This window comes from Kogia breviceps, chromosome 3 (assembly GCF_026419965.1).
Source record: "Kogia breviceps isolate mKogBre1 chromosome 3, mKogBre1 haplotype 1, whole genome shotgun sequence".
NCBI classification, from domain to species: Eukaryota; Metazoa; Chordata; class Mammalia; order Artiodactyla; family Physeteridae; genus Kogia; species Kogia breviceps.
Window position 1 is genome coordinate 53,573,117 of NC_081312.1, and position 26,891 is coordinate 53,600,007.

At 34.1% G+C, this 26,891-nt stretch overlaps 1 protein-coding gene across 7 annotated transcripts in view; it reads left to right on the forward strand.

Annotated features, from left to right (window-relative positions):
- The window catches only part of MDGA2 (MAM domain containing glycosylphosphatidylinositol anchor 2), an 819,485-nt gene extending 810,730 nt beyond the window's left edge, over positions 1-8,755 (forward strand). For 6 of the 7 annotated variants that reach the window (XM_059056743.2, XM_067028498.1, XM_067028499.1 and 3 more), the window contains 2 exons: positions 4,293-4,398; positions 7,265-8,755. In XM_059056743.2, the coding sequence (XP_058912726.1) occupies positions 4,293-4,398; positions 7,265-7,353 (195 nt within the window). In that variant the 3' untranslated portion in view covers positions 7,354-8,755. Of the gene's footprint in view, positions 1-8; positions 54-4,292; positions 4,399-7,264 lie in introns of those variants that run through there. The other variant, XM_067028497.1, reaches the window with a different exon arrangement.
- Positions 8,756-26,891: the final 18,136 nt, after the last annotated feature.

Below are 26,891 nucleotides of genomic sequence, written 5' to 3' on the forward strand. Positions count from 1 at the left end.
GCATACAGATCACATCTTCCAAGTTGAGATACATCACATTATAATGGACTGTTATAGTTTCTCATCTTTGTATTTGAGAAAAAAGATGTTTGTCACCAAGGATTTATTTTTAAAAGCACTTGAAAGTTTGGCCAAGGTACATTATTTAAATTTAATACCTATGCATTTTATTTCTGTTATATATCTCATAATCAAAAGCAATATGAGAAAATATCCCTCTAGGTCTTCAACTCGAAGCCGTTTATAAGTCTATTAGAATCTATAAAATCGTGTTATAATAATTCTAGTTGGAGTTCAGAGCATAAACAGAACAATGCAATAAATATTTCTTTGTGAGAGTTAAATGAGTTAAAAAACAATCTATATCTTCCCAATAACAAAGCTGCTATGGAAATTAAAAGGAAACAAGCCAACAACTACACAGTACCTTTTTCTTTCTTCATGTTCAAATAGGACCCTGAGGAAGACTACGGTATTTCTCTAGCCTATTGGATTGGATTCCCTATCATCACAAGATTTCAAATATATATTAAAAGTACCAATTATATAACTGTACCAAGAGTTTGATTGTCAAAAGTTATTTTTATCATCCCAGTAATTACTACTACTAATTCTCTGATTTATTTCTACACAATAACTAAAACACTGCTACTCTTGGAAAGTAGTCAAATTGCTTTATTCAGTGACAAACTATTATCTATAGTTGTGCAGATAAATGTAAATAATAGATTTACAAATCAGTCAGCTTTTATTACTGTAACACTTCATCAGGATCACCGAGGGATGAAGTATTCATATAAAAGAATGTTCTAGATAGAGGCAGCCCTCTGTACATACGACAATTCAACTTTTGTTGATTTGTATTTCGCTGTTCAGCCAACTACACATTTGCGGTCAACATGTTGCCAGTAGGCAGGCAGCACACATATTAAATTCCATCAGTCAATCTACTCTCTGACGTTTACCACCAAAGTCTCCCCAACACTCCCTCTCAATCTGACCACAAAAGAAGGGTGACAGCATCCTTCACAACCTCTCTGCTTCAAGACTTTTGTTTTTAGCACAAGCCTAGGTTCAACTTTGGGTTTTTGATCTAGCTGCACAGCTAGGCAGAAAGAAGGAAAGAAAAAAATATTAAAAGGAAAAGTAGGAGTGTTTAATACTTTAAAGTCAGTAACAAAAGTTTTGAAATGCTTTGAGCAATGGCAAGATCATTCCACAGAAAGAAGCTTTGATAAGTTCAGGAATGATTTTGATGATTTAGACATTTTTATTTTGATTTTTAAAATAATGCCATTATTTTATATTGACACTTATCTCCAGGTAACAGCAACTTATTAAGTGAAAATAACTGTGTACTTTAAATAAGAAAAACTGTGGGGCTTCCCTGGTGGCGCAGTGGTTGGGAGTCCACCTGCCGATCCAGGGGACACGGGTTCGTGCCCCATTCCGGGAAGATCCCACATGCCGCAGAGAGGCTGGGCCCGTGAGCCATGGCCGCTGAGCCTGCGTGTCCGGAGCCTGTGCTCCACAACGGGAGAGGCCACAGCAGTGAGAGGCCCGCGTACCGCAAAAAAAAAAAAAAAAAAAAAGAAAAACTGTGGATAATTTTATTGTCTACTCGCCTCTACATACCTAAGATGGTAAAATCCATGTCTCTCAAGCGTGTTCCTTCAGCATCCTTCCCAATGCAAGGATTATGACTTCAGCTTCATCTGTTTAGATTTCAAGTGTGAGCAGGTGCAGAACATTCTAACCTACCCGTATTAGCCTTTTCACCAACATCTCACTTCCCACACAAATCATACTGGAATGCAATCCTCTTATCTTTGCCCTGGCCACATTACAAACCCTGTATTCTGTTCTACAAGCAGTGTTTACTCCCTTTCTCTTTCTACTCCACCTCTTAAAATTAAAACTCTTGGTGCCTTAAAATTAAAACTCTCTTCACCAGACCAAATTTTTCTGACTAATACATTCTTATTCCTGCTTCCCTCCAGAATTAAACTTGACTGGGAGGCAGAAATCTACATTTTCTTCCATTCAATCCTTGAAAAGAACTGCATAAAAGAAAACTTTGTGATGACAGCCCTCCACTTTCATTCAGTAAAGTATTAGTCTTGGGGGCAAGTGGAAAATATTTGATTTTGTGCAATCAGACTCTTATAGCATGAATCTTTGAGTTCTGACTTTCTCCAAGATAACATTCCATTCATGTTGCTATCTTCAGGAGAGAAGACCCAGCATCACATGACTGAAACTAAGAAGGGGGTGGGAATACTATTGATTTACTCTTAACATTGATTCTCTACCAGGTAAGCAGCACATATCAAAAAAAGGAAAAAAAAACCCAAATACTTAAAAACCCATGGTTAGGAAAAAGGCAATGCCTTCTCACAGATAGACTGCTGATAGGGCCAATTTATAATGACCCTAAAGAACCATATAATAATTGTGTATAATAATCATATGAAATTCAGCCTTGTTCATCTCAGCCTTGTTCAGAATAACTGAAAATAATTTTAATGTCTAACAATAACAATACACGCTGGTTAAATAAATTTTGTTGCATCCATAACATGGACTATTCTGCAGCCATTAAAATGACTTCTCCTTTTCCAAATTCAGTGCTCTTGAATTTTTATACCATTCATTTTTTTTTTTTAATCTTCTCTCTTGTAATTTAAATAGTCCTCTGAGGGCTGGGTAGCCACTACCCAGATACCTTCCAAAACACCACCCTAAGCCAAATGCAAGTTATCATTTCCAGGCAGCCAAATTAATGCTTCATTCCTGATTCTATCTGAGGATGGAGAATTCATATACTGCCAATTTAGTTCTAAATATTTTAACTCTGGTCTGCCATTTTATTTTGGCTCCAGTGACAAGACAAATTGGATGCCTTTCAAAGAAATGGTTTTGGACAATCTTTATTAACATACTTATCTCAACATAGGTAAGCAGGAAACCCTCTCTACACAAATTAAATATAATAATAATATAATAATGAAAACTTCCCAAATCATTTTCTCTTATCAATTTTTTTCCTATCACGCAAATTATTCTTATTCTTATAGACCATATTTTAGTGGGAGAAAAGACTCAATACAAAAGGTGGTAACTAATGCCTCTACTCTCCTTAGAGATTTCGATTGATAAAATTATGATAGCATATCAGAGAACAGTGGTAGCCTTCACAAAAGTAGTGTAAGTTCTCTTAAATTCATCACAAATTTGCCTTTAAGGAGTCATATTAAGATACTTTGAAAAACAAAAACTTTGGCATTGATAAAAACAGACTTTTACTCCAATTTGTTGCAATGAAATAAGGCTAGAAATTGTATTAAAATGCACACATTAGTTTGATGTTGAAAACAGTTGTTAGGCTAATTTTTCTTTGGAAAGAACAAAGTAGGTATTTCATTTTGGTATGTATAAATTTTTCTGGGAATATAATCACTACATGCATAGGTTATTTTTTAGTACCAAAAGAATTAAAAGGTTTTACTGGACGCAAGGAGTAATTGTGAGATAAGACAAAATTTTAGAAGACTCGTTTCTATAAAAATGAAATAAAAATTTGCTAACTGTCCTTATATTGACCTTGTATCTAGAATTTAGTAATAAATGGAGACGGATTTCATTCATCTATTCTTTCAACACTAATGTCTTACCTCAGTGCCAACCACTGTTCTAGATACTGGAAATTCAAAGGTCTGCCACAAAACACTCAACATAAGTAAACCCATAAATATCTTCAAGGGTTTAAAAACAAAGCATGTGGGGAATATGACGAATTTACTCACTATATTTGCAAGAGATCAAACAGTTTTACAGAGATGGTAAACCCTTGCTCTGTGCTTCATTAAACAATACTGTTGCAGTGAACCCAGAACTCATTCATCCATAAAATATTTCTAGAAAACCAGTGTTGTGGGATATGTTTAGAAAACATTGGAGGGAATCTATTTCAGAGAAAAACTTTACCTCTGAAAACAAAAAGTGATACGATTTGTAATAGTAGCTGCTTTTATTCTGTTATTCAATTAAGTTTAGTTTTGTTTTAAAATTGACACAGAGCTTGTAATATGGAAAACTATGCTATACAAGGAAGATCCTATTGGTTTTGTTGAGAAAGTTTATGTTTTTTGCAAGTAAGAATTCTGAAGACCATCAATAATAAATGATGCCAGGATTGTTGTCAATTTTAGGTTTGTCTCCTCGATTTCTCAATAAAAATTCATCTGCAAATCAAAGCCCTACATTTAGGTTTGTTTTATTCATATTTGTAGCTCATTTTTGAAGGTATTCGAGGTCCTGGCATAGAAGGTGACATTGCCATTGATGATGTATCAATTGCAGAAGGAGAATGTGCAAAACAAGACTTAACGACTAAGAGTAAGTGTCTCTTCTTGGATCAGTTGGTGTGATGTTAATGTAATGACACTAATGTGGTCTAATTATTAAAACTAATTTGTTTTTAGTTTATTTAAAAATTTCCGGGCTTCCCTGGTGGCGCAGTGGTTGAGAGTCCGCCTGCCGATGCAGGGGATGCGGGTTCGTGTCCCGGTCCGGGAGGACCCCACATGCCGCGGAGCGGCTGGGCCCGTGAGCCATGGCCGCCGAGCATGCGCATCCGGAGCCTGTGCTCCGCAACGGGAGAGGCCACAGCAGTGAGAGGCCCGCGTACCCGCAAAAAAAAAAAAAAAAAAAATTTCCTATGCATGAGACCCTAAAATTCTAATTATATTTTAAAATCAAAGTATTAAATCCAGTTGTAGGCATTTGAAATCAGTTATTTGACCTAAAATAAAAGTAATTTTGATTTAGGTCTATGTAAGGCAAGCACACTTTGGTTTTTAATTAAGATTTTAAAATATTCTTAATTTATATTATTAATTTCAGAGGATTATTTTTCACTTTTATTAAAATATTTGGCTAATCTGTATACTCAACACACATTTATGTAGCCATGGCTGATTTTATTCCTCCGAGTTTATGAATGTATTTTGTAGGTCTAACTTTTGCCAACCATTTTAACAGATTCAATATTGTGAAGAGCCTTATTATATATATTAAGTAATGGAGAAGCCTAATTCTTTTCTGGTATAATTAATCTCCTTATACCTGTATCACAAGCTTGTTTAGTAATTTGGTTTCACTTTTTATTCTGGTTTGAATATTATCATATAATGATATCTTCAAATTGTATGTTTTTCACAAAAATCCATTTTTAGTAAAAGAGCTATAAATAAAAAATTATAAATAATGCGAAAAGCATCAGAATTATGTGTTGAGCTTTCTTAAAATCCTCATTGTATTATTCATGTGAAGGTGAGAAATCTAAAATTATACTTATGAAAAATTCCTCTAGTTGGAGGATTTTCATAGGCCCACCTAGAATCTTTAATTTTGTGGTCATTTAAAGAGGTATCAATCAAACTAAATATATACAAATAACTCAATTATTTAGCACTTACAAAAAGAGCATGAAAATCTACTTTGTATAAGTCTAGAGCAAATCAGAGTGTTTGTTAATTGAGTATAGTTAGTGAGAAATTATATCAGTCTGGATGTTGAAAGTCAAATTTGTACAACTACCCAGTGATTGCTCATACGAACTGAATTGACTCCATTTTTAAACATTGTTAGGAGACAAAAACTAAGATTGTACATAACAATGAGCCATTTTGCTCATAGTTTACACCTTCTTGTCATTACACTTAGCATTTCAAGTAACAATTTTAGTAAAAGTTTCTCCCTGTGTCTGGCTAATTTTCCTTTAGAAAACCAGCAGCTATATCCAAATGAAGTAGGTTTGTCAAATGCACAGAAAAGCAAGCATTCTTCTCAGAGGAAAAAGGGATTTTTTTTTGAATTTCACAACATGAATCAGTGATAGTAACATACACTATATTAACTGAAGATAGTTACCATCTGATACAGAAATCTTACATTTTGATAATTAAATCACTGAAAATTAGTCTAAATAGAATTAAACTTTCCAAATGAGGAAAGCAAGAGAGCATAATTTGCTCCCCAAAAAGGAGAAAGCAGAAATGTAGCCACAGTGAAATGACTATGAAAACCCATAGGCACTTTATTGTTATACAAGAGAACATTTTCATGATCAGTTTTCTTCTCTTAAACTACTAAATCCAGGAAAAAGTGTGACTATTTCAAGTAAGATATATCTATACTTATTGGAGGTATTTTTATTTAGCCTCTGTAAATCAGAGGAAACAATTCTAATTGAACAAAAATATTTTCTTTGGTATGAGAAAATACTCTGCTACATTTGTATCTCTTTAACTATAACTTATTAAGTTCATTTTGATGAACAGTGTTTGTGGAATATTAAATTAATGTTAAATTCTAAGTACAAACCAGCTTGGAGGCCAAAGGCCTCTTCCTAAACTGCTCAGGCTTCCAACCCCTCTCTGGTAGTAAATGTAGTACTATGGCCACACTATCAAAAGCTGAGATTGTTTGTCTCTGATTTGCAAAACCCACCTCGCTCCTAGGTGAGAGCCATTCTGTAACTTAAGGCAGGTTAATGAATTATTGGGTTTGCCTATGTTAGTCCTCCTAGGCAAGCTATACATTCTAAGAGGTATCATCTGTACATGAATTTTACTTGAAATACCAGCTACAGTAGGAATCTCAAGGCAGATTGGTGAAAGAGATTTTTAAGTTAGAATGGACTTCATAGCACTTTTAAAAATTACACTAAGGAGAAAATTATTTACCCAATTTATAGATAGTAGAATGATCCTGATGTGTACTCTACTCATAACAATCCCTACCTGGTTTTCATAAAGAGTGGTTTTTCTTTCAGTGGTCTTTAAGCTTAAACATTTCTGAAAGCTTAAAAAAAAAAAAAAAGAAGCTGACCTTTTAGATTTTTGAGAATTTTCTATGTGTGTATGCCTTCGTGTGGCTAGCAGAACTCTGAGGTTAAGCTCAGCCACGAACTCACATAAATATCTTCTGAACAGGTTTTCGTAGCATAGCAGATCAATTTAAAATCTGAAAATTTTTAAATTTTATCAAATGTCTCACCATATATTCAAGTTATTTTCCTTTTCACTTGTCTTGGAAGTGAAGCTGATAAATAAAACAAACCAAAAAACAAGTGTTTTCCAAAACTATCTTCCATATACTAAAATTGTTTTATTTGTTCACCGAAGTTGTATTGGTAGCTACATGGAATACTTACTCTCCTTTTTAATGATTTCTTGGCATTTACTTCCCTTGTCTTTAGATTCCGTTGATGGTGCTGTTGGAATTTTAGTACATATATGGCTTTTTCCAGTTATCGTCCTCATCTCTATCTTAAGTCCTCGAAGGTGACCTTACCCTGGCAGAGGCTATAAAAGATTCACCAGGCACTGGCATGAAGAAAGAGTCTTTGTAAATGGACATTGAAAAAACAAACTACCAAAGATTCCTCCACTGACTACTGACTCAAAATAAAATAATAAAAACAAATTTTTTAAGCACTGGGGATAAAAAGACATCATGGAAATATAACTTATTCCACACTACAAATAAAAGAAAATCTTGACCTGAGTAGAGAAGAGACCTTCAGGTGCTTTTGTGGCTAAAAAGATTACAGCGTCATCTGGTCATCTGGTTGAACTCGAAAAAAAAAAAAAAAAAAAAAAAGCTATAGAAATCCTTGTCAAAGCACAAAGTCATGGCTGGTTTTGTTTCAAATGAATAGTTTGCTTGTTACCATGGAAACCTAATGGCCTGCCAACAAAAACCTCACTGTAAACAGGGTACGTGAAGAGCTGGCATTTATTTTCCTTTTGAGAAGGTTTTGCATAAAGAATTAAATAAATGTAGGCCCTTTTACCTTTGATTGTTACCATTCCTTGAAAATAACCCGAAATCAGAATTATTTACAACCTTCTTCTTCCTCCCCACCTTATCCCCATCCCACCTTTATTATTATTATTTGTTTTCCTCCCATGGCTAAGCTAGATAACTGTATGCTGTCTCTTTTTGCATGCACTACTATCCAGGATGGTAAACCTGGGCTTACATATTACACAGGCTTATCGGAGTTTGCTTGCGGCCACTTGAACACCCAAGCTAAGTCATCTGTTCCAACGAAGAAACCAAACCATCATCTTTTATAAATTGCCATGGAAACCAAGTGCCTTCAATGAAACAAGCCTGAATAATTTTCAACTCAGAAGTTTGCACTGCTAAGAGTGGTTTGTGTAAAACTGTTTTATAAACAAACTACAGAGCCTAAATGTGCAAATTATAGGCAAGACAACAAAGCCGCTTCTGAAGAAGAAAGGACCGAAGCTGCTGCGTAAGCCCATGCAGACAAGATATTTGTTGTTTGACCTCCTAGACAGCCATGGCCTTTCGGCTTATTGCCCATTAGAAAATAACTTCCATTGAGGCCAGACATGGGAGCAACACTTTTTTCTTCCAGGTTATTAAATGGGTCAACCAGAGCAAAAGGTTGTTAAGATAATACTTAGCGCAGAAGGTGGTAAAACAGGAGTGATTTTTTACTCTAACCTCCATTTGAAATGAAATTGGCCCTAGCTTTAGAGGGAACAAGAAAATGTTTGTGATTGCAGTACATACAAACTCTACAGTGGAACTGGGCCTGAAAAAATCTGGCTTTATTCTAGACACTGAGGGTAATATGCCTCTGCCCTTTAGTTGACTTTGTGAAAATTGTGAAATATTATTTTATTATTTTACCAAGATTAAAAAACACTTTTACAAAAAAACAAAAACCTGTAAAAATGATTTTGAGCTACCTGAGGACAAATCATACCTTTAACCAGCCAGTTTTCCAATGCATTGTAAATTTCACTTAAACCTGTTGGTTATGAAAATTTGAAGATCTTTTTCCTTAAATTATCTCAGCTTTTAACTTCATTTAAAAAGACTTTTGTCTAAAGAAGAATATTATTATTATTATATGTTCTTTCAACACCCCAGGATTAAAAGAAAAACTGATTATGCAAGCAATTGGGATATAAGTATTAAATTATAACATTTGCAAATATTGATATAAAAAGCACAACAAAATGTAGTGGAAAAATGACAAAGCTTGATTTAAAAAAAAAAAATTCTGTAGAAATGTTTGTGCAAATTCAGTAATCCAACTTAAAAGATAATTTTACAGCTATGTTCAATAAAGCCTCTTTCCAGGTAAGGTATGAAAAGCAGTATGTGTGTTTGTTGAACAATGTTCACTTATCACCAAAATGAGACTATAATTATACAATTTATTGGTTATGTCTCCATGGAATAAATCTTCAGTGCTTCATATACTTTAATGTCTGCAGGAAGAAATTTTGATAGGAAATCTCTGATGCACTCTCCCTTATTTGTAATAGTTGTAAAAAAAAGTCAAACTTTTGAAAGTAAAATATGAAACAAATATGAGCTTGGAATTTAATGTGTATTTTCATAGTTAACGAGGGAACCAGTCTGAATATCCAGATAATGGTAGAATTGAGCTAAGCCATGTTCTTTAAATTAAGGAGAATAAATAAATGAATTTTATAACACATTTGAACAAATCAGGCATATTGAAAGAATTTCAAAATTATAGTCACCCATCTATTTTATCAAACCAAAGAAATTAAAGTAAAAATATTCAAGGCACTTAGCTTAATATTTACTAAATCTCCCTTCACCTTGACTTCCATTTTATGTGGCAACTAACCACTTCTCTCCACTATCCCATATTAGTGGATCATATTTTGAAATTGATTTTCTGCATACTCATTTCTGATAATACCAATGAAAATGTTCTAGATCAAAAGAGAGGCTTAACTCATTGCTGCCTTTCCCTGATCTTTGAGTGAGGCTTTTGCAAAAAAAAAAAAAAAAAAACTACATTCAGAATATTTGGATATACATGTGTCCTTCCCAGGAAAATGAAATCAAGTCTTTTCTCCTAAGTAACCCTGCACAAAGAAACTGCTGTAAGCCAAAAGATTCAGTTCCACTACTAAACATTCATAAAATACTAAAGTCTTTCCATAACCTTTCACACAGTAAGAATACACAAGGCTTCAGAAGTTCATGAGAACCAGCTGGTACTTCAAAAAGTAATTTTGATTAAAAGTTTGAGAAATTGCAGATGAGTGCCAAGAACAAAGGGTAATCAGAAGAACTGCAAAGCAATCAACTTTATTGATATGGTAATAAGTTAAAATATATAACTTAAATGGGTTCTGGATCACTTATATAAACGAACAAACTTAGAATCAATGTTTTTCATTCCAGAGCAAATGTTTAGTTGCTGTAATTGAAAGGCAATGGATAAAAATGCAAAAATTTTTTAAAGGTCAGCATATGTGAAATGTAAATTAAATATTCCCTTCTTTAATATGTTATAATAATGACAACTTTAAAGCGCTTACATGTTTACCAACTGCCTTCCTTTTCCTAATACGTTTTTGTGTATGAGTTGAAATCTCCAATGTATTCCCCCTTTTCCTTTTTGATAACACATTTTAAGTGTAATTGATGGCAATATTTTGTTGTTGTTGTTGTTCTTTCGTAGGAAGGCATTAGGTAATGGAGCTTTTAATGTCCTGGGAGAAAGATTATATCATGTAATCTACTGCCAGTAGTTGATCCCAATTAATTAGAAGCATTACTTTTTTTCATCAGTTCAGAGATGATTGTTTCTCCACATTTTAACATCTCTGCAATCAGGCTATTTTAATTATAATTAGCAGCATTTCTGTGTAGTGATATATAAAATAATAGTGCATCCTAAAAACATGGCATCTTAGGTACTGAAATTCACCAATGTTACCAGAAGTGTCAAATCATGCCCAATGTTATTACTTTTCAGTCGTAATAATAGCCCCTTCGTATTTGTAGGATTATATTAAATACTCATTGAAAACACATTATTTAAAACTAACATAACTTTTATTTTGTGCTTTTAAAAAATCTGAGTCTTCTCTTACATGCATTATATACATACCTAGCCCTGCTTTCTTTCTTTTTCTTTTTTTCCTGCTACCTATTTTTTAGTTCTATTATGAATTACAATATGCCATGTATCCCTGGATTAAAATTTTTTTTGGTTTTATGTGATTCATAGCACTTAGTAGGTTAGAAGTTTGGCCTGCCATTAAATTTTCTTTAAGAGATTTGAAAAATGCATGGTGCATCACAATGTCATGTAATAGGCTAAACTAATGGTACTTCATTTCACCTACATCACAGCATCAACTTTGGCATAGCAATGAATTGTGATAATTACAATAATGAGAATTACAAACCAGCTGGACAGTTATATCATATTACAAATGGTAAAAAATAATGCCATTCTTTACTTTTATATTTTAAAATATGACAGCTTTACTAACTTTTCACCAAACATGCATTTTTATTTTAAAGACTTTATATTAAACTTATCTGTCAAAATGTGTAATCTGAAGAACAGTTAATTTAGTTCTATACTTAAGACTGTATGAATCTGGCTGTGGTATTTTTCATGATCCATTTTTGTTTGTTTTGATTAGTGATTTGAAAGATACTGATAGACTACATAACCTGAGTTTGACAGAATGCCTTCAAAGGATTCTATTGAATGCATGTTCTTTATCAACTTTTTTTTAAATGTGCCTTTCAAAGATAAGAGCCTCTCAACAGACATTTAAACTGGAAAAATTTTATTACAAATTCATTTTCCTCTTGGGTGATGACGACTTCTTACTAATTGCTTCATCTGCATCTCAACAAAGCAGAAGGTATACTCTTCTTGCAACTGGGTAGTTGACATCAATGAGGAGTTATTGCATTTTCTGTGAAAACAATAAAATCATAGGGTTCAATCCCAAGCTATTTCCTTTCGGACAATGTTCCCTTTGTGGTTAACTAGCTTATTTAGTTTTCTTAGTGCTTATTTTTAAAAAGCCGTGTCTCTGGTATTTTCTACTTCTACTTAGAAAAGTGACCACAGAATGATCAGAACTTCTTTTCAAATCGGTATAAAAAGTTATCTGCTGAGTATCCATAATATTTATAAGTAAATATATATGTTATTACACAGAAAAAGTAAGACTTAAAAACTTGAAATTTTAATGTGAAATATGCCAGTTCAGAATCCATCTATCATATGTTTATGTCTGTTTGGAAACAGAAGTGAAAGTTAGGGAGAGATAAATATTCCATATATTTGTATATGGACTACTTTATTGACATTATTAATATAAAGCTTAATAAATTATGATTGGTGATTTCATTACCGTGAACCTACATTGAGTATATTGGAATTAAGGAATTGGAATTCAAAATTTGAATAGGGCAGGGGTTAAACTCTGGGTAGAAACTGAAATAGTTTTCTTAAAGGAATATTTACAACTGATTGAATTTGATTTCAATTGTACTAATTTTCCATAAGTTGAGCTAAAATGTATTCTTATTTTTCAGTAAAACGACGGGAAATTTTATGAAATAGGGATTAGCATATTAGTTTCAGTTTGTTTTCGTATGGCTTTTAATTGTTGTCCTGGATTTCCAGGATATCATTTTTATTTCTTGAGACATCAGTATATTTAAATGTATACGTTTAATCAAATATACATTGTGTTAAATTCATATCGAACATTAGTTACATTTTAGATCTCAAAGCTTAGATTTAACTTACTTTTCCTTTTTATATTTTCCTTCTGCAGATAGCTGTATGTTATTTTCCCTTGGATTTTCTTTCAATAAATGAAATTATGTTAAATACTCTGTTAGTGTTTTGGGGAAATTTCTGCTGTCAATAAGCACTGAAGTTAGAAACAAAAAATTATTTAGAATAGCAATTATTTTTGCAAATTAAGATGAAAATGCCATCATTTCTCTCACTATTAAAAAGCTTTTATAGACTTCACACTGCAGTGGAGCACAATTAGCCCGTTAAAGATATGTGTTGATTTTTACATCCTTTGTGAGGGATCATTTATAAGATTGTGTTAAACAAGTAGGCACTAAAATCTTCCTGAATGAACTGTGATTTAAGAATCATGGTTCAATTTAGTAACTGTGGGCTTCTGTATGGTATGTGAATAACTGACTGCAGATGAACAGTACTGCTGTTTTCCAGATGAAAGTTTTAATCACATATTTCACAGGGGCACTGTAGGCTAAATGTGGGCCTTCCGAGGGAAATAAATAATACTGCTTGACAACGATTTGAGTGAACCAAAGTATAAATGGAATCCTAAAACTTGCTTATTATTGTTTCCCTACTGCCTATGTAGCTTAGTTTTTTCTTCATCTTTGTTATTATATCCCTAAGTATATCCATGAAATTTTGGAAATACAGATACAATTAACATTAACAGACCTATTAACTATCTTTAGAAATCAACTCCCTAACTGCTCCCTAAGTGCATATTAAAGTACTGTTTATTCTTCATAAGCTGATTTGTTTAATAGTCAAATTAAGGACTTTGTCCATATTTGATTCCTATAGTACTTATATTCCATTAAATTATTCTTTAGTAGTCTGCATATCTCCTTCCCAGCTGAAGTTGTAACCTCCTCCATGGCAAGGACTATGTCTTTTCACAAATTTAAGAGCTTCCAACTTACCTAGGTTCTATAGAGATTATTGAATTAATGATTACTGAATTAATCCATGATTTAGACCTACATTTAGAATGGAACTTATTCAATGAATGTAGGAAATAAGCAGTAATATCACCTTTCAGTTATAAAATCAATGACATTTCACGGACAGAAGACATCTCCTATGTGCTGAGAAAATGAGGAGTCGAGGAAAATGAAACGTCAGTTTAAGCATTTCCAACACAATTTTCTGGCACTTCTTAGTTTAACAGAAAAAGATTGTATTTCTTAATAAAAGGGCAAACATTGTTAATGTTTCTGCAAACAAAATCATTATATGGTTAAACTAAGGAAAAGGAGACAAATTCTGCATGTTTTGTGTTAGATGCCATCCTTATGCATGAGAATAATATGACATAGAATCTCTTCTTTTATCCAAAATTTATTAATTATAGAATATTATGCTTAATTTTACATTAGGGAGATCACGTGAGCTAAATTCAAAGTCTTAGCTCCTTTGTAGAGTTTGTCGTAGTATATATGTTTTGGGATCCAGTCATCCACTAAACATGATACGAAGTATATTTTAATATGCAAATATTTTAAAGGGTTGTATAATAATTTGAATTATAAAACACAATTACAAAAATAAGAAGATATTTATTTAGTTCCGGGTAATATTTTAGGTGCAAAAACTAGATTTGTACACATGGGACAAAATAATGAGAAAGAAATTAATTTTCAAAATTGGTAATGGTGTTGAACAGAGACGACTATAATTTTATTATTTTATTTTGTTTCGGCTTTGATTTATATGTCTCAATTTCCAAAAAACTGACACAATTCAGCAGGCTAATGAGCCCCAAGCAAAGGATGGTACAGTGCTAGTATGTGGCAAATAGACAATAATTAATAATTAATTTACAAAAATAAGAAATAAGTAGTACACTTATAATTTTTTAATGAAATAAACATGCATCTTTTATTTTTCATTTAGTTTTTGACAATATATACAAAAGTGAGATTTTATGTGTACTCAGAAGGCCTTTGCAGTGCAGGAGTATCTGAGGGCACTGGAAGGGTATCCATTCTGAATCAACATCCCACACCAGGTGTGAGATTCCTCACTCAGCAGTCCATTCCTTCATGCCTGGTGTTGCTTTCTCCATTTAGTCTTCTTTCAAACTATAAATATTCCTATTAGGAAAACATATTAGTCCCTAATATTGGGGGGTAACATTTTATCAGCTCACAGTCTTCAAATATCTAGCAAAATTGACTGATAAAACCCTGGACCTATTGGAAGGGGCTAAGGAACAGGAAGGAGATGCATGCAGAGAGGAGAGGTACAGGATTTCAAAGACTACATTCATTTCACAGTTTTCCTGAGGACAGGTTCAGATTACATATCCAGTATATAAAATAGAAATAGAATGAGACGAATGTCAGGCTGTCAGACACAGGCAAAGGCTCAAAGAACAGAGTGAGAGAGCTTCTAGGACAGAAACATAAACAATGAAGTCACAGAGAGGGGACAATGTGAACAGATGTGGATGATGCATTTAAAAATGAAACTGATCAAACTAGATTGTTCACACTAGTAGAAAGGAGAGAAAAGGAAAATTACATAACGATGCACTCTGTAGAGGGATATAATCTAAAAAATGAAAATAAAATGTTTAGATCAAGTAAGTTTGAAAAGAAACTACAATAAATATATATACAGATATTCACCACATGCTCCTCCTGCTTTCTCTTCTTTCCTTTGCAGTGACTATGGTTACAATGTGGCTTCTCTGTCCACTTTCTCCTTCCTGGTTATGTGGACTCACAGTACGTAGGTTACTTCTCTGTAAATTTTCCTTTGAGATGTCCTTCAGCAGGCGAGTTCCTGTTTCAGACTGCCTCTGTTCATACTCTCCCTCCACCACTTTTTCATTATGCAATTTTAGTTAACTTATTCAATGTCCCTAATAACTCAGTTTCCTCCCCTGTAAAATAGGGATACTATCACCGGTAATAATAGAGTATTTCATAGGATTGCAGGGAGGCGCAAATGACATAAACTACATAAGACACTTAATTTCCTAGAATACAGTAAGAATTAATGAACAGTTTTTACTGATATGCATGCTATTCTTAGAGAAGGAAGAAGAGAAAGTTGAGAATCATGACATATGTTACCTTCCAAATATGCCAAGTTTGGAATTGAGCATTTTCAAATTATTTTCACTCTCTCTAATAATCTTACTTCGAGCCCATGCATATGCACACATTCATACATACATGTCATTAATATAATGATTTATCATTTTCCAAGTGTTTTCACACATTGTTTCATCTCTTCTAACCCAAAATGATTGGTGACTTCCCCATCATGCGTGTGAATTGAGGTGTGATGGATGTCGTCCTGTCCTCTTTCCATCACCTTGCCTCTCACAGCATGTAGGTGGGCACCTGTTCACAGTGACCCAGGACTGACAAGAACAGTGTTTAATAAGCAATGTCTTTTGTTTTTTATTATCCAGGGAGCCTCCATACTATATGAAATCTAAAACAACACTATTTTGTCTACCACTAAGAAGAAAAAGAACCACATTTTTACTGTGATTGTAAGACACCATAAGTTATAACAGGCAGTCCTATTTCAGAGATGTCCAATTGTGAAAAAATTGAATCTTAAGATTAATGAAATATGACATTTTTAATGTACTAGATATTTCATTTGAAAATTACAGAAACCTGCTTTGTGTGTTATAATGCAGTTGGACTCTGTCTTTAATGTGAATCAAAAGCTTCTAGAATGGTTGTTGAAAATATAGATTCCAGAGTCTTGGCACCAGATGTTTTGAATCAGTAGAGCTAGAGGGAGAAGACAGGGGTTTTTTAACAAGCCACTTAAATAATTCTGACATTTGTGATAAAAAGAGCCACAATTTGATAAAGATTGGTGTAGTGGAAAGAATATAAGTTCAAATTCTGATTTTTACCACTCGTCGCTGTGTGACCTTGAGCAGATGTTTTAAAAGCCTTGAGCCTTAGTGCTCTTGGAGACACCATAGAGCAGTCTGGAGTCAGACTGCCCGGTTCTTCATTATGTAATCTCCCTCAGTTCCCTTATCTATAAAGTGGGGTTATCTAATTAATGAGCTAATATATGTAAAACATGTAGAACATTGCTGGTCTATAAAAAGCACCACATAATATCTTGCTCATCTGCAAAAATGGGATAGTAATAACAGTACTTGCCTCAATGCCATGATGAGTTAATGAGGCAATGCATCTCAAGTATTTGGTAAAGAGAAAAAGTGTTTTGTTTTGTTTTGTTAGATATTGGCTTAATAAAGTAACATCTTTCAAAATAAATGCTTTAAAACTTCTTTTCATGGCTAATCCTTATTTCCTTTTCCTTGTTTTCTTGAAGATGGACATCTTGAAGATAGACAAGGAAAAATTTTCTATAGTATTTGAATGTTCTTATTTATCTGGAATGAAGTATATTAGCCTTCCAAATGACATAGGCCCTATGACATTACTTTATAATGTAAATGGTTTTTTGAATAATCATGCATATTTTAAGATATAAAAAATTGTTAGAAAAAGTAGACAATTGTTAGTAAATAAGCACAAGTTTGACATTCTTCAAAAGTTACCATTGATATTTGCATATGTGTTGATGTTCTAGACAGAAATGCTGCTCAATTTTTAAAATAAACTTTTATTTTGAGATAATTATAGATTCATTGTAGTTGTAAGAGATCATATAGAGATATCCTGTTTCCCGAGTGATAACATCATGTATGTGTATGTGTGTGTGTGTTTATTTAGTTCTGTGTATTTTTAAAAATTAATTAATTTATTTATTTTTTGGCTGCATTGGGTCTTCGTTGTTGCACACGGGCTTTCTCTAGTTGCGGCGAGCGGGGGCTACTCTTCCTTGCAGTGCGGGGGCTTCTCATTGCAGTGGTTTCTCTTTGTTGCAGAGCACAGGCTCTAGGCACGTGGGCTGCAGTAGTTGTGGCACATGGGCTCAGTAGTTGTGGCTCATGGGCTCTTAGAGCTCAGGCTCAGTAGTTGGGGCACACGGGCTTAGTTGCTCCAGGCATGTAGGATTTTCCTGGATCAGGACTTGAACATGTGTCCCTTGCATTGGCAGGCAGATTCTTAACCACTGCGCCACCAGGGAAGTACCTAGTTCTGTGTATTTTTATCACATCTGTAGGTTCACGTATTCACCACCACATACAAGGTGCACAGTTCAGTCACCACAGGAACCCCTGTAGTGTTGCCTTTTTATAACCACATCCACTTCCCTTCTGCCTCCCCTCCTCCAACCCATCCCATAATCCTGGCAACAACTAATCTGTTCTTCATTTCTACAATTTTGTCCTTTCAAGAATGTTAAATAAATGCTATCAAACACTATATAAATTTGAAGGATTGGCTTTTTGCATTCAGCATAATTCCCTGGAAAATTATCCATGTTGTGGCATGTATCATTAGTTTGTGCCTTTATATTGCAGAGTAGTATTGCATAGTATGAATGTAGCAGTTTGTGTAACCATTCACCCATTGAAGGACATCTGGGTTGTTTCCAGTGTTCGGTTATTACAAATAAAGCTGCTATGAACATTCATGTACACATTGTCTTGTGAACATAAGTTTCCATTCCCAAGAAAAATGTTCAAGAGTGCAATTGCTGGCTGGTATGGTAATTGTATGTTTAGTTATAAGAAAATACCAAATTGTTTTCCAGAGTGGGTGCACCATTTTCCATTCCCACTGGCAATGTATGAGTAATCCGATTTCTATGCATTCTCACCAAATTTGGTGTTGTCACCACTTTTTTTACTTTGATATTCTGATTGGGGTGTCATGATATCACATTGAGGTTTTGCATTTTCTTAACAGCTAATGAAGTTGAACACCTTTTCATTTGCCATCTGAATATCCTCTTCTGTGAAATGTTTAGCTATGTCCTTTGCCTTTTATCTAATTAGATTTTTTTAAATTGAGTTTTGAGAGCTCTTTTTATATTCCACATGTAAGTCATTTGCAGGATATGTGGTTTTTAAGTAGTTCCTCCCAATTTATACCTTGTCTTGTCATCCTCTTCACATGGTATTTTGCAGAGCAAAAGTTTTTATTTTTGATGAGGTCTAATTTATTTTTTCCTTTTTTGGATTATGCTTGTGGTGTCATCTAAGAACTCTTTGCCTAGCCCTAGATACTAAATATTTTCTCTCTGTTGTTCTTTTAAAAACAATAGTGTCTTTAGCCTAAGATGGAAAACTGGACAAATTTTAAGTCCTGTTTTAATGTTAGGTACCTTTATTTTAGTTTAAAAATATAATATTTTCTCATAGCAATGATGGAAGATGTTTAAACAGAGCAATAAATGAGGTTAACAAATTTAGATATTTTAGATATTAAATCAGAATTTTGAATGTTACATTTAAAGTTATATGATATGATAATACAACCATATAAAGAGAAGAAAGTTGCATCTCTTCATTTCAAAACATACCCAAAGATTACTGCTTTTATTCTTTCAAATTCTTCCTTAATTTCACTTATAGAAACTGTGTAATGAAAATCAGACAGCCATGCAAATAGTCATGTATTAGGTATTGTGGCCATTTATAATAGTGAGAAAACTAGAAACAATATAAATGTCCGTCAGTAAGGGAATGATTAAATAAAGCATGGTTGTGTACTCCCATATGGACTCCAGCTTTCACACAGCAGTACAGCCTGAAGACTGCCAATTTTGTGAGAGATTTCTTCAGTGCCTACACGTGCACTATAGTTCAAAGGTGTCAGGAATTAACATCACCACAACCAGCCCTTCCATCACTCAGCACCAGCAGTCCTCACACAATGCATAATGCCCTAGCTTTCTAGCCCTGAGGGAGAATAACTCCAAAATGCCTGTTCTACAGACTCCCAGAGTTCCCCATGGGACCAAGTTCATTATTCATGGTGGTCCTTGGAGTAAGAGAAATTTTTTATTGGTTGCCTTTCCTTCCCTTTATCACTTCCTCATATCCCTATTAGAATTTCCTTGAATCATCTTCCAGAAAATATATTGCACTGAAACCTTGTCTTGAAGACTGCTTCTGAGACAACGAAACTAAGACAATTTTATCTATAGGAGAGAGAAGCAGGAATCTCTTTTTAAAAATGGGCTTGAACTTCATATAACACATAAATATGTTTACTACATATTGTTGGGTTATAAACATACATTACATGTAGTCTGATATATTTATAAAAATACATATGCCTCAAACTCGTAACATTCTTCCTGTCTGGTAGGTTTGTTTTTGTTTTTGCGGTACGCGGCCTCTCACTGCTGTGGCCTCTCCCGTTGCGTTGCGGAGCGCAGGCTCCGGACGCGCAGGCTCAGCGGCCACGGCTCACGGGCCCAGCCACTCCGCGGCATGTGGGATTTTCCTGGACCAGGACACGAATTCATGTCGCCTGCATCGGCAAGCGGACTCTCAACCACTGCGCCACCAGGGAAGCCCAAGGTACAAACTTTTGTGTGTGTGTGGTACGCGGGCCTCCCACTGCTGTGGCCTCTCTCGTTGCGGAGCACAGGCTCCCGACGCGCAGGCTCAGCGGCCATGACTCACGGGCCCAGCCCCTCCGCGGCACGTGGGATGTTCCCGGACCAGGACACGAATCCGTGTCGCCTGCATCGGCAAGCGGACTCTCAACCACTGCGCCACCAGGGAAGCCCAAGGTACAAACTTTTGTGTGTGTGTGTGGTACACGGGCCTCCCACTATTGTGGCCTCTCCCGTTGCGGAGCACAGGCTCCGGACACGCAGGCTCAGCGGCCATGGCTCACGGGCCCAGCTGCTCCGCGGCACGTGGGATCCTCCCGGATCGGGGCACGAACCCGTGGTCTCCTGTATCGGCAGGCGGACTCTCAGCCACTGCGCCGCCAGGGAAGCCCCGTGTCTGGTAGGTTTTGTTTAGCAAAGTTTGATTTTCTATTTCATTCCTGGATTCTTAATTTTTTGGACATTAAACATATGTTAATTTTGTAGTCTCAAAAAACATAACAAAAAATCCTAGGGAGAGGAAAGGAAGAAAATGGCTCAGTGTAGGAAAAGATTTGGGGGTTTATTTTCCTTGTTCAAAAGTGGATCTGGGCTTCCCTGGTGGCGCAGTGGTTGAGAGTCCACTTGCCGATTTGAAATTTGTACATCAGAATGTATATAAAAAGAATTATTGTTCCTGCTGTATCATTTGTTGTATTACAGAATTTAATAATATTATTTATGTTTATAGGATTTAATTGTCTTCAATTTTTCTAACAAAACATTAATGTGATGTTCCCAAACTTTCTGTGAGATAGAACAAATAATAGCATGCTCAGTCTATAGACAAGGAAACCATAGCACAGGGATTTTATAACTAATCTACTTAAGGTAGCATGACTGATAACAAAGCCAGAACTAAAATCATGGTCTTTTGACATTTGTCACCATATCGTACTGTCTCCTAATCTCAGTATTATTTGTTTGCAGATGTAAAGTGAATTAATATATAAATGGAATGTAATGGTTTAAGTTCTGTTTTATTTAAGGTTATAATATATGTAGAATATATTCTGCTCGATATTCTGAAAGATGATAGGAATATTGGAAAAACTTTAATATAAAGAGAATGCCAATAATTAGAATGTATCAGTTATTCACAGTTATGTATACATGCACACAATTGGTTGTGTATATATGTGTATATCAACATGTATACATATATAACATCTGACTGAAAATTCTAGTCACATAATTATCTTTCCCAACCTTTTTGTGATTTTAGAAGAAGGGTTTTAGTGACTCTCTCAGAGGCTGTACTCATCTCTTGATAATAAATCATTAATCTCTATATCATATAGTACCTCAAAGGAGGCAAATGGAGAAAGATTTACATTCTCATCAAAATATAATCATGTTCATTTTAGTTTGAAATTATCTGTAGCATATCAGCATAAAATAAGGCTCAAATAACTGCAACCAGTTCAATTATTCTAGTGCTGTTTGTACACAGCTGCCTGCACATGAATAAACCAGATTCAGATTCTTTATGACACTTTGCAATTTGGACCTAGAGTCACACTGGAAATTATACAAGGAAGATACGGTGTTTAAACTTCAAGTCATCTTCATTCATCCTTAGCATTGAATGCAAGCTCAAAAGAAGAATTGAAATTGCCATGGCGGTAACATGAAATGTTCTGATACTAAAAAATATACAAAAGATTTTTTTTCTGACACACTCACACTGAGAACCTGGTGTGACTAAGAGGTTTAAATGCATACAAGTGAACTGATGTTGCCAAAGCAATGGCATGATTTAGCTGGAAAGAAAATTTATTTTTCTAATTTCTCCAAAAAAGAGTTTGTTGAAAAGTACTATGACTACTTCCATCCGGCTATAAATATCAAAAGGTATTTCTAGAATGTTAATTATGTGTTGAAATTGATAGAGGTAAGTTTTATGAGGTAGGGGAGATTGTTTATAATGTTTATATTTATAATGACTAAGAAGAATGTCATGCTTCTTTATAAAAGATTTCCTAATATTGCTACTATTTCTTTAAACGAATTTATTTTCTATCTTTTAGATTAGAAAAGTATTGATTTTGAAACTTGATAGGATAAGATCAGTGCTTTATATGAAATGTAATCTCTTCCGTTAGAAGGGAAAGTTCTATTCTAAAAACGGTTAGCTGACAAGGGGAATATTTCAGTCTTTTAAAATAGTTTGAATAGTACAATTTGGTTTGTCAAATGTCTAAGAATTTTTTTTTAACCTTTGGATTCATTTTCTTTATAATTGTGATTTGGTTCAGTCTATAGTGTTGAGGGGAAGGCAGTTGGATTGCCTATATTAGAGTGTAGGCTTTATAACTCAATGTCATTGAATTTATAACTGTTCTTCTGCTTCCTTTTCACTTCTGGATTCATTCCTTCAAGTATGCATTATTTTAACAGATCTATGTAACATGGTATTATGAGCCAGGCAAGGTGCTAAGAACCAGGAATGCATTGTGAATAAGATGGAAAACACTGCCTATTCTCAAGTTAATATCATCCGTTTAAATGGGCTTTTGCTTTTTTATTTTTAAGGTAATCTAGTCTCAATCTTCTGGGTGGAAAACAGACAGTAATAAACCTTGAGTAAAAGATTTATGTGTATGCCTTGCAGAAACTCTATTCAGTCTTCAGTAAATATACTTTAAATATACCTCACCCTAGTGCTTCTGCATGTTGATTGCACTCTTGTTTTTCATGACAAAATTTATAAGGATCATATTGAAAATACGGTAGCACTCTATTTCCACAGACCATTCTTAGAAAGTCTCAGAGGACTTACTTAGCTCATTAACCCAGCATGCTTTATCATGTGAAACTGTTGTAGTAGCCAAAATGGGGTGATCACAAGTGGAAGGGAGGAATCTTCAGATCACAAATCTAAAGAAAGGATACTGAGAGGCTCTGTGAGGGTCACTTGCTCAAAGAGTCCTCTCTTCTCTTAGCCCTGATATTTTGCATATTTATTAGTAAAACTTATAAAACAAATGTATTAAAAATTCTGAAGATGTAACGTAAGCAAACTATCTTTTTGTGAGGTTCGCTCTGAACTGCAACTTAAATTTATTTTTTAAAAAAGTAATGTACTGGGACTTCCCTGGTGGCGCAGTGGTTGAGAGTCCGCCTGCTGATGCAGGGGACACGGGTTCTTGCCCCGATCTGGGACGATCCCACATGCTGCGGAGCGGCTGGGCCCGTGAGCCATGGCCGCTGAGCCTGCGCCTCCAGAGCCTGTGCTCCGCAACGGGAGAGGCCACAACAGTGAGAGGCCCGCGTACCGCTAAAAAAAAAAAAAAAAAAAAAAAAGTAATATACTTACCAGGAGCTTAATGAAATCTATGATGCTGTGCAGTCAATTGAGAAAGAAGCTATATTGAAAGAGTCTTCGGTTAAATATGCCTGTTTCTGAAGAAGCTATTACAAGCCTGGCTTTCCTTATCCTAAGTAAAGTGATACCTATCTGATTAGCTATTGCAATCAAACCTTCCAGAACTGAGCTGTAACTATAAAGGAAGAGTAACCTAGAAATAAAATCATGGGATTTAGAGGACAACCTATATTTTACTTCAGCTCTATTCTGTCCCCAAACTGTGAAAACTGCTGTCAGATTCAATAACTTTGTGAGTGACAGCTCTCATAGTGACATTATAGTCAAAGTTGTTTAACTTTTATTTAATTAATTACTAACTTGTAATAAAATGTTTCTATTTACAACTAATGTGAGGGGCATCTTTAAGTTGCTGGATGCATGCATGCATCTGTCCATCTACCCATCTCTCCATCCATTCACTTAACAACACGAAAGAGTGATCTCTATGAGCTTGACACTGGTCCATGTACTAATAACACAACAATGTAAACAAACAAAAATAACTACTCTTATAGAGCTTATATTCTAGTGGAAGTAGAAATACAAGCATCACCACTGCCAACACAAACAGCAAGGAACATAACAATAAAATAATTAAATTGCATTATGTGTTAAACAGTGACAGTGCTATGGAAAAAACAAAAACAGCATGGGAAAAAGAAGTGTTGGAATCGTATGGTGTTGTGATATCATTTGCCCTTAATAAGTTGGAGAATAATTTAGGAAGTAAATTGATAACAATTCATGATAAAGCACTAAAGAGAAAAAAGCATTCATTATCAAATTACCAAACAATAAAAATTACTTGAAAATTCATCTTTTCTTTTACCCATAATGGGGGGAAGAGGCAGAAAAAAATGAAAACCAAGAACTACACATTATCTAGAACTTATTAGAAACGATAAAAAGCTCTCAAATGATTAAAGCTAGTATTTTTATTAAATAGAAAATATAAAATCTTGATATTAAAATTCATATTTCAAATATAAAATCTTGATATTGAAAATCATATGTGCACCCATGATTATTGTACATATCTTCCTTCTGCCATGTCACAATTTTTTTTTTTTAGAGGATAGATGAAAATGGCCATTTTTAGGTAAGCTCTCACTTTTTGGCCATAGAAAATTGAGAGTTACATTTAAGCCATCTAAAACTTCCAATGTGTCAAATACATTCAGAAAGAAGAAAATCTGAAAGATAAAAATCAAATTACTGCTTACTTATGAAAATAGTTTAAACATTGAATTTAATATTTATATTGTTAGCCTACATTTAGAATGTCTGGATCGTGACAAACCTGCATTGGTTACCTGCAAATATATCTCAATTATTTGCCTTAACTACATATTGTATACCAAGTTACAGCTGGGTGTCTAATGACTTTAAACTGTCCTATAATCAGCAGGACACATATCACAATTTGGCATATGGGTAGAAATGAAATATACATTTAAGTATGTGATACTTTTTACAATCTGTATGCAAATATGTGTAAACCTTTAAATATAGTAATCATGTTTAAAATTAGACTTCATTCAGGACAATCTCTTGTGCAGAGGGTAATTTAACAAATATTTTTGATAAATAAGAACATGTATTAAAGGAACATCTTGCAAGCAATGAATATTTTGCATACTTTACCTTATTTGATATGCAGGATAACACTATGAATTAAGTATTACTACTATGCACTATTTAAAATAAATTTGTTATGTTAAGTAAGGTCAAATAGCCTGGGTATGAGTCTTAGCTCCACTATTTACTAGCTGTTGATCTTATTTATTTATTTACTCTTCTATATGCCTCAATCTCCCCATCTGTAAAATGGGGATAATTATAGTATGTCTCACAGTCTAATATGAGAATTAAATGAATTAAAACATGTACATTTCTCAGAACAATGTATTCACATACTTATCACCTAGTATTTGTTAACTACTATGATGGTAGTAGTGTCATAGATAAAGATCTAAAGCTTAAAGAAGCTAATATAATGTAACTAGAAATCAGTGGAGCAAAAGCACAAAATCAAGTCTCTTACCTTCAAATCTTCTATCTTTCCAAAATTCTAGGTGACCTATTACAGCTTGGATGGCTGAAAAGTTGAGTTTCTTCAGATGTAGAAAAAAAAAAAAAATCATAGGTGTGGGTATATCAGGAATCTCTGTCTAAATTAAAACTCTATTTCAAAATGTAATTTTACTTGGAATTTTTTTCACTTTTGATTTTTAAATTTTGAAATGATTGTTTGAAACTTCATCAGTTTTAGATATCTCTGCCTTTATTATATTATTGTGCAATTATCTTTAAGAGAATGGATTCAAGGATGTAATATTTTGATAGAAAAAATTAACAAATTAAAAAGAGCACTATATATATTGAATTAGTCTTATTTTTTTTTTCATTTGTATAAATTAGAAATGAACCTTGAGCCCTAGAACTGGCTTGACATTAGTATAATATATACTTTTTTTTGCTACTTCTCTTTGATATCATTTTTGGTGCTAGTTTGTGGTAGGGCATGTACAAAAAGAAGCCATTAGCAAGGACTCAGGCTTTCCTACCTTCAAAGGGTGTGACTGCAGTAAAGAAATAGAACAACACATAACTCTATTTCCACTTTTCCGTCATTCTCTTCCACAGACTTACAACCTGACAATCAGCTCAGACTCCTTAGTTCATCTTCCTGATCATTTTTATTGATTTTGACTTTACTGAGTTCTGGTTCACAGAAGTAAATGACATATAATAATTCTGGAAAAGGGTCCATCCTAGGAACGTAGGTGAACTTCTGAAGACTTTTATATTTCTTAATGTATAACTGTTCTCTGTTGATATCTGAAAGATGCCTAGCTGGAGCAGTCAGGTAAGGCTATTCCAGATTCTTACAAATTTATTTGATAGGTAACAAAGGCTTCTACCTGCATCCTCTTAAATATGTAAAGTTTCAGCTCTCTTAGTCCATTGCTCTCATGAGGCTGATTTTTATTACACAGAAGAAATAGCATTCCATTAACATTTGGATTGTGAACTGTGATTTAAAAGCCATCATTTGAAGATTTTATTGACATCTTCAAATATAAATTAGACCATATTATTTATTTAGTTTGATCAGTTTCTTTTTTTTTTAAATCTTGCCTCTCTCTCAGAGTTACAAGGATGTGAGAAAGAAGGGTCATAACTTTGACTATTTGACTTCTAAATGTATATATCTTGCCTTTATATTTAAACTTTTCTCCAATCTATATCTCCAAGTAAAACATTCAAAATTTTGGATAAATTTCAACTCTTTTCTTTGCCTCATTGTATTCCTAGAATCTAATCAGTCAGCAGATTCTA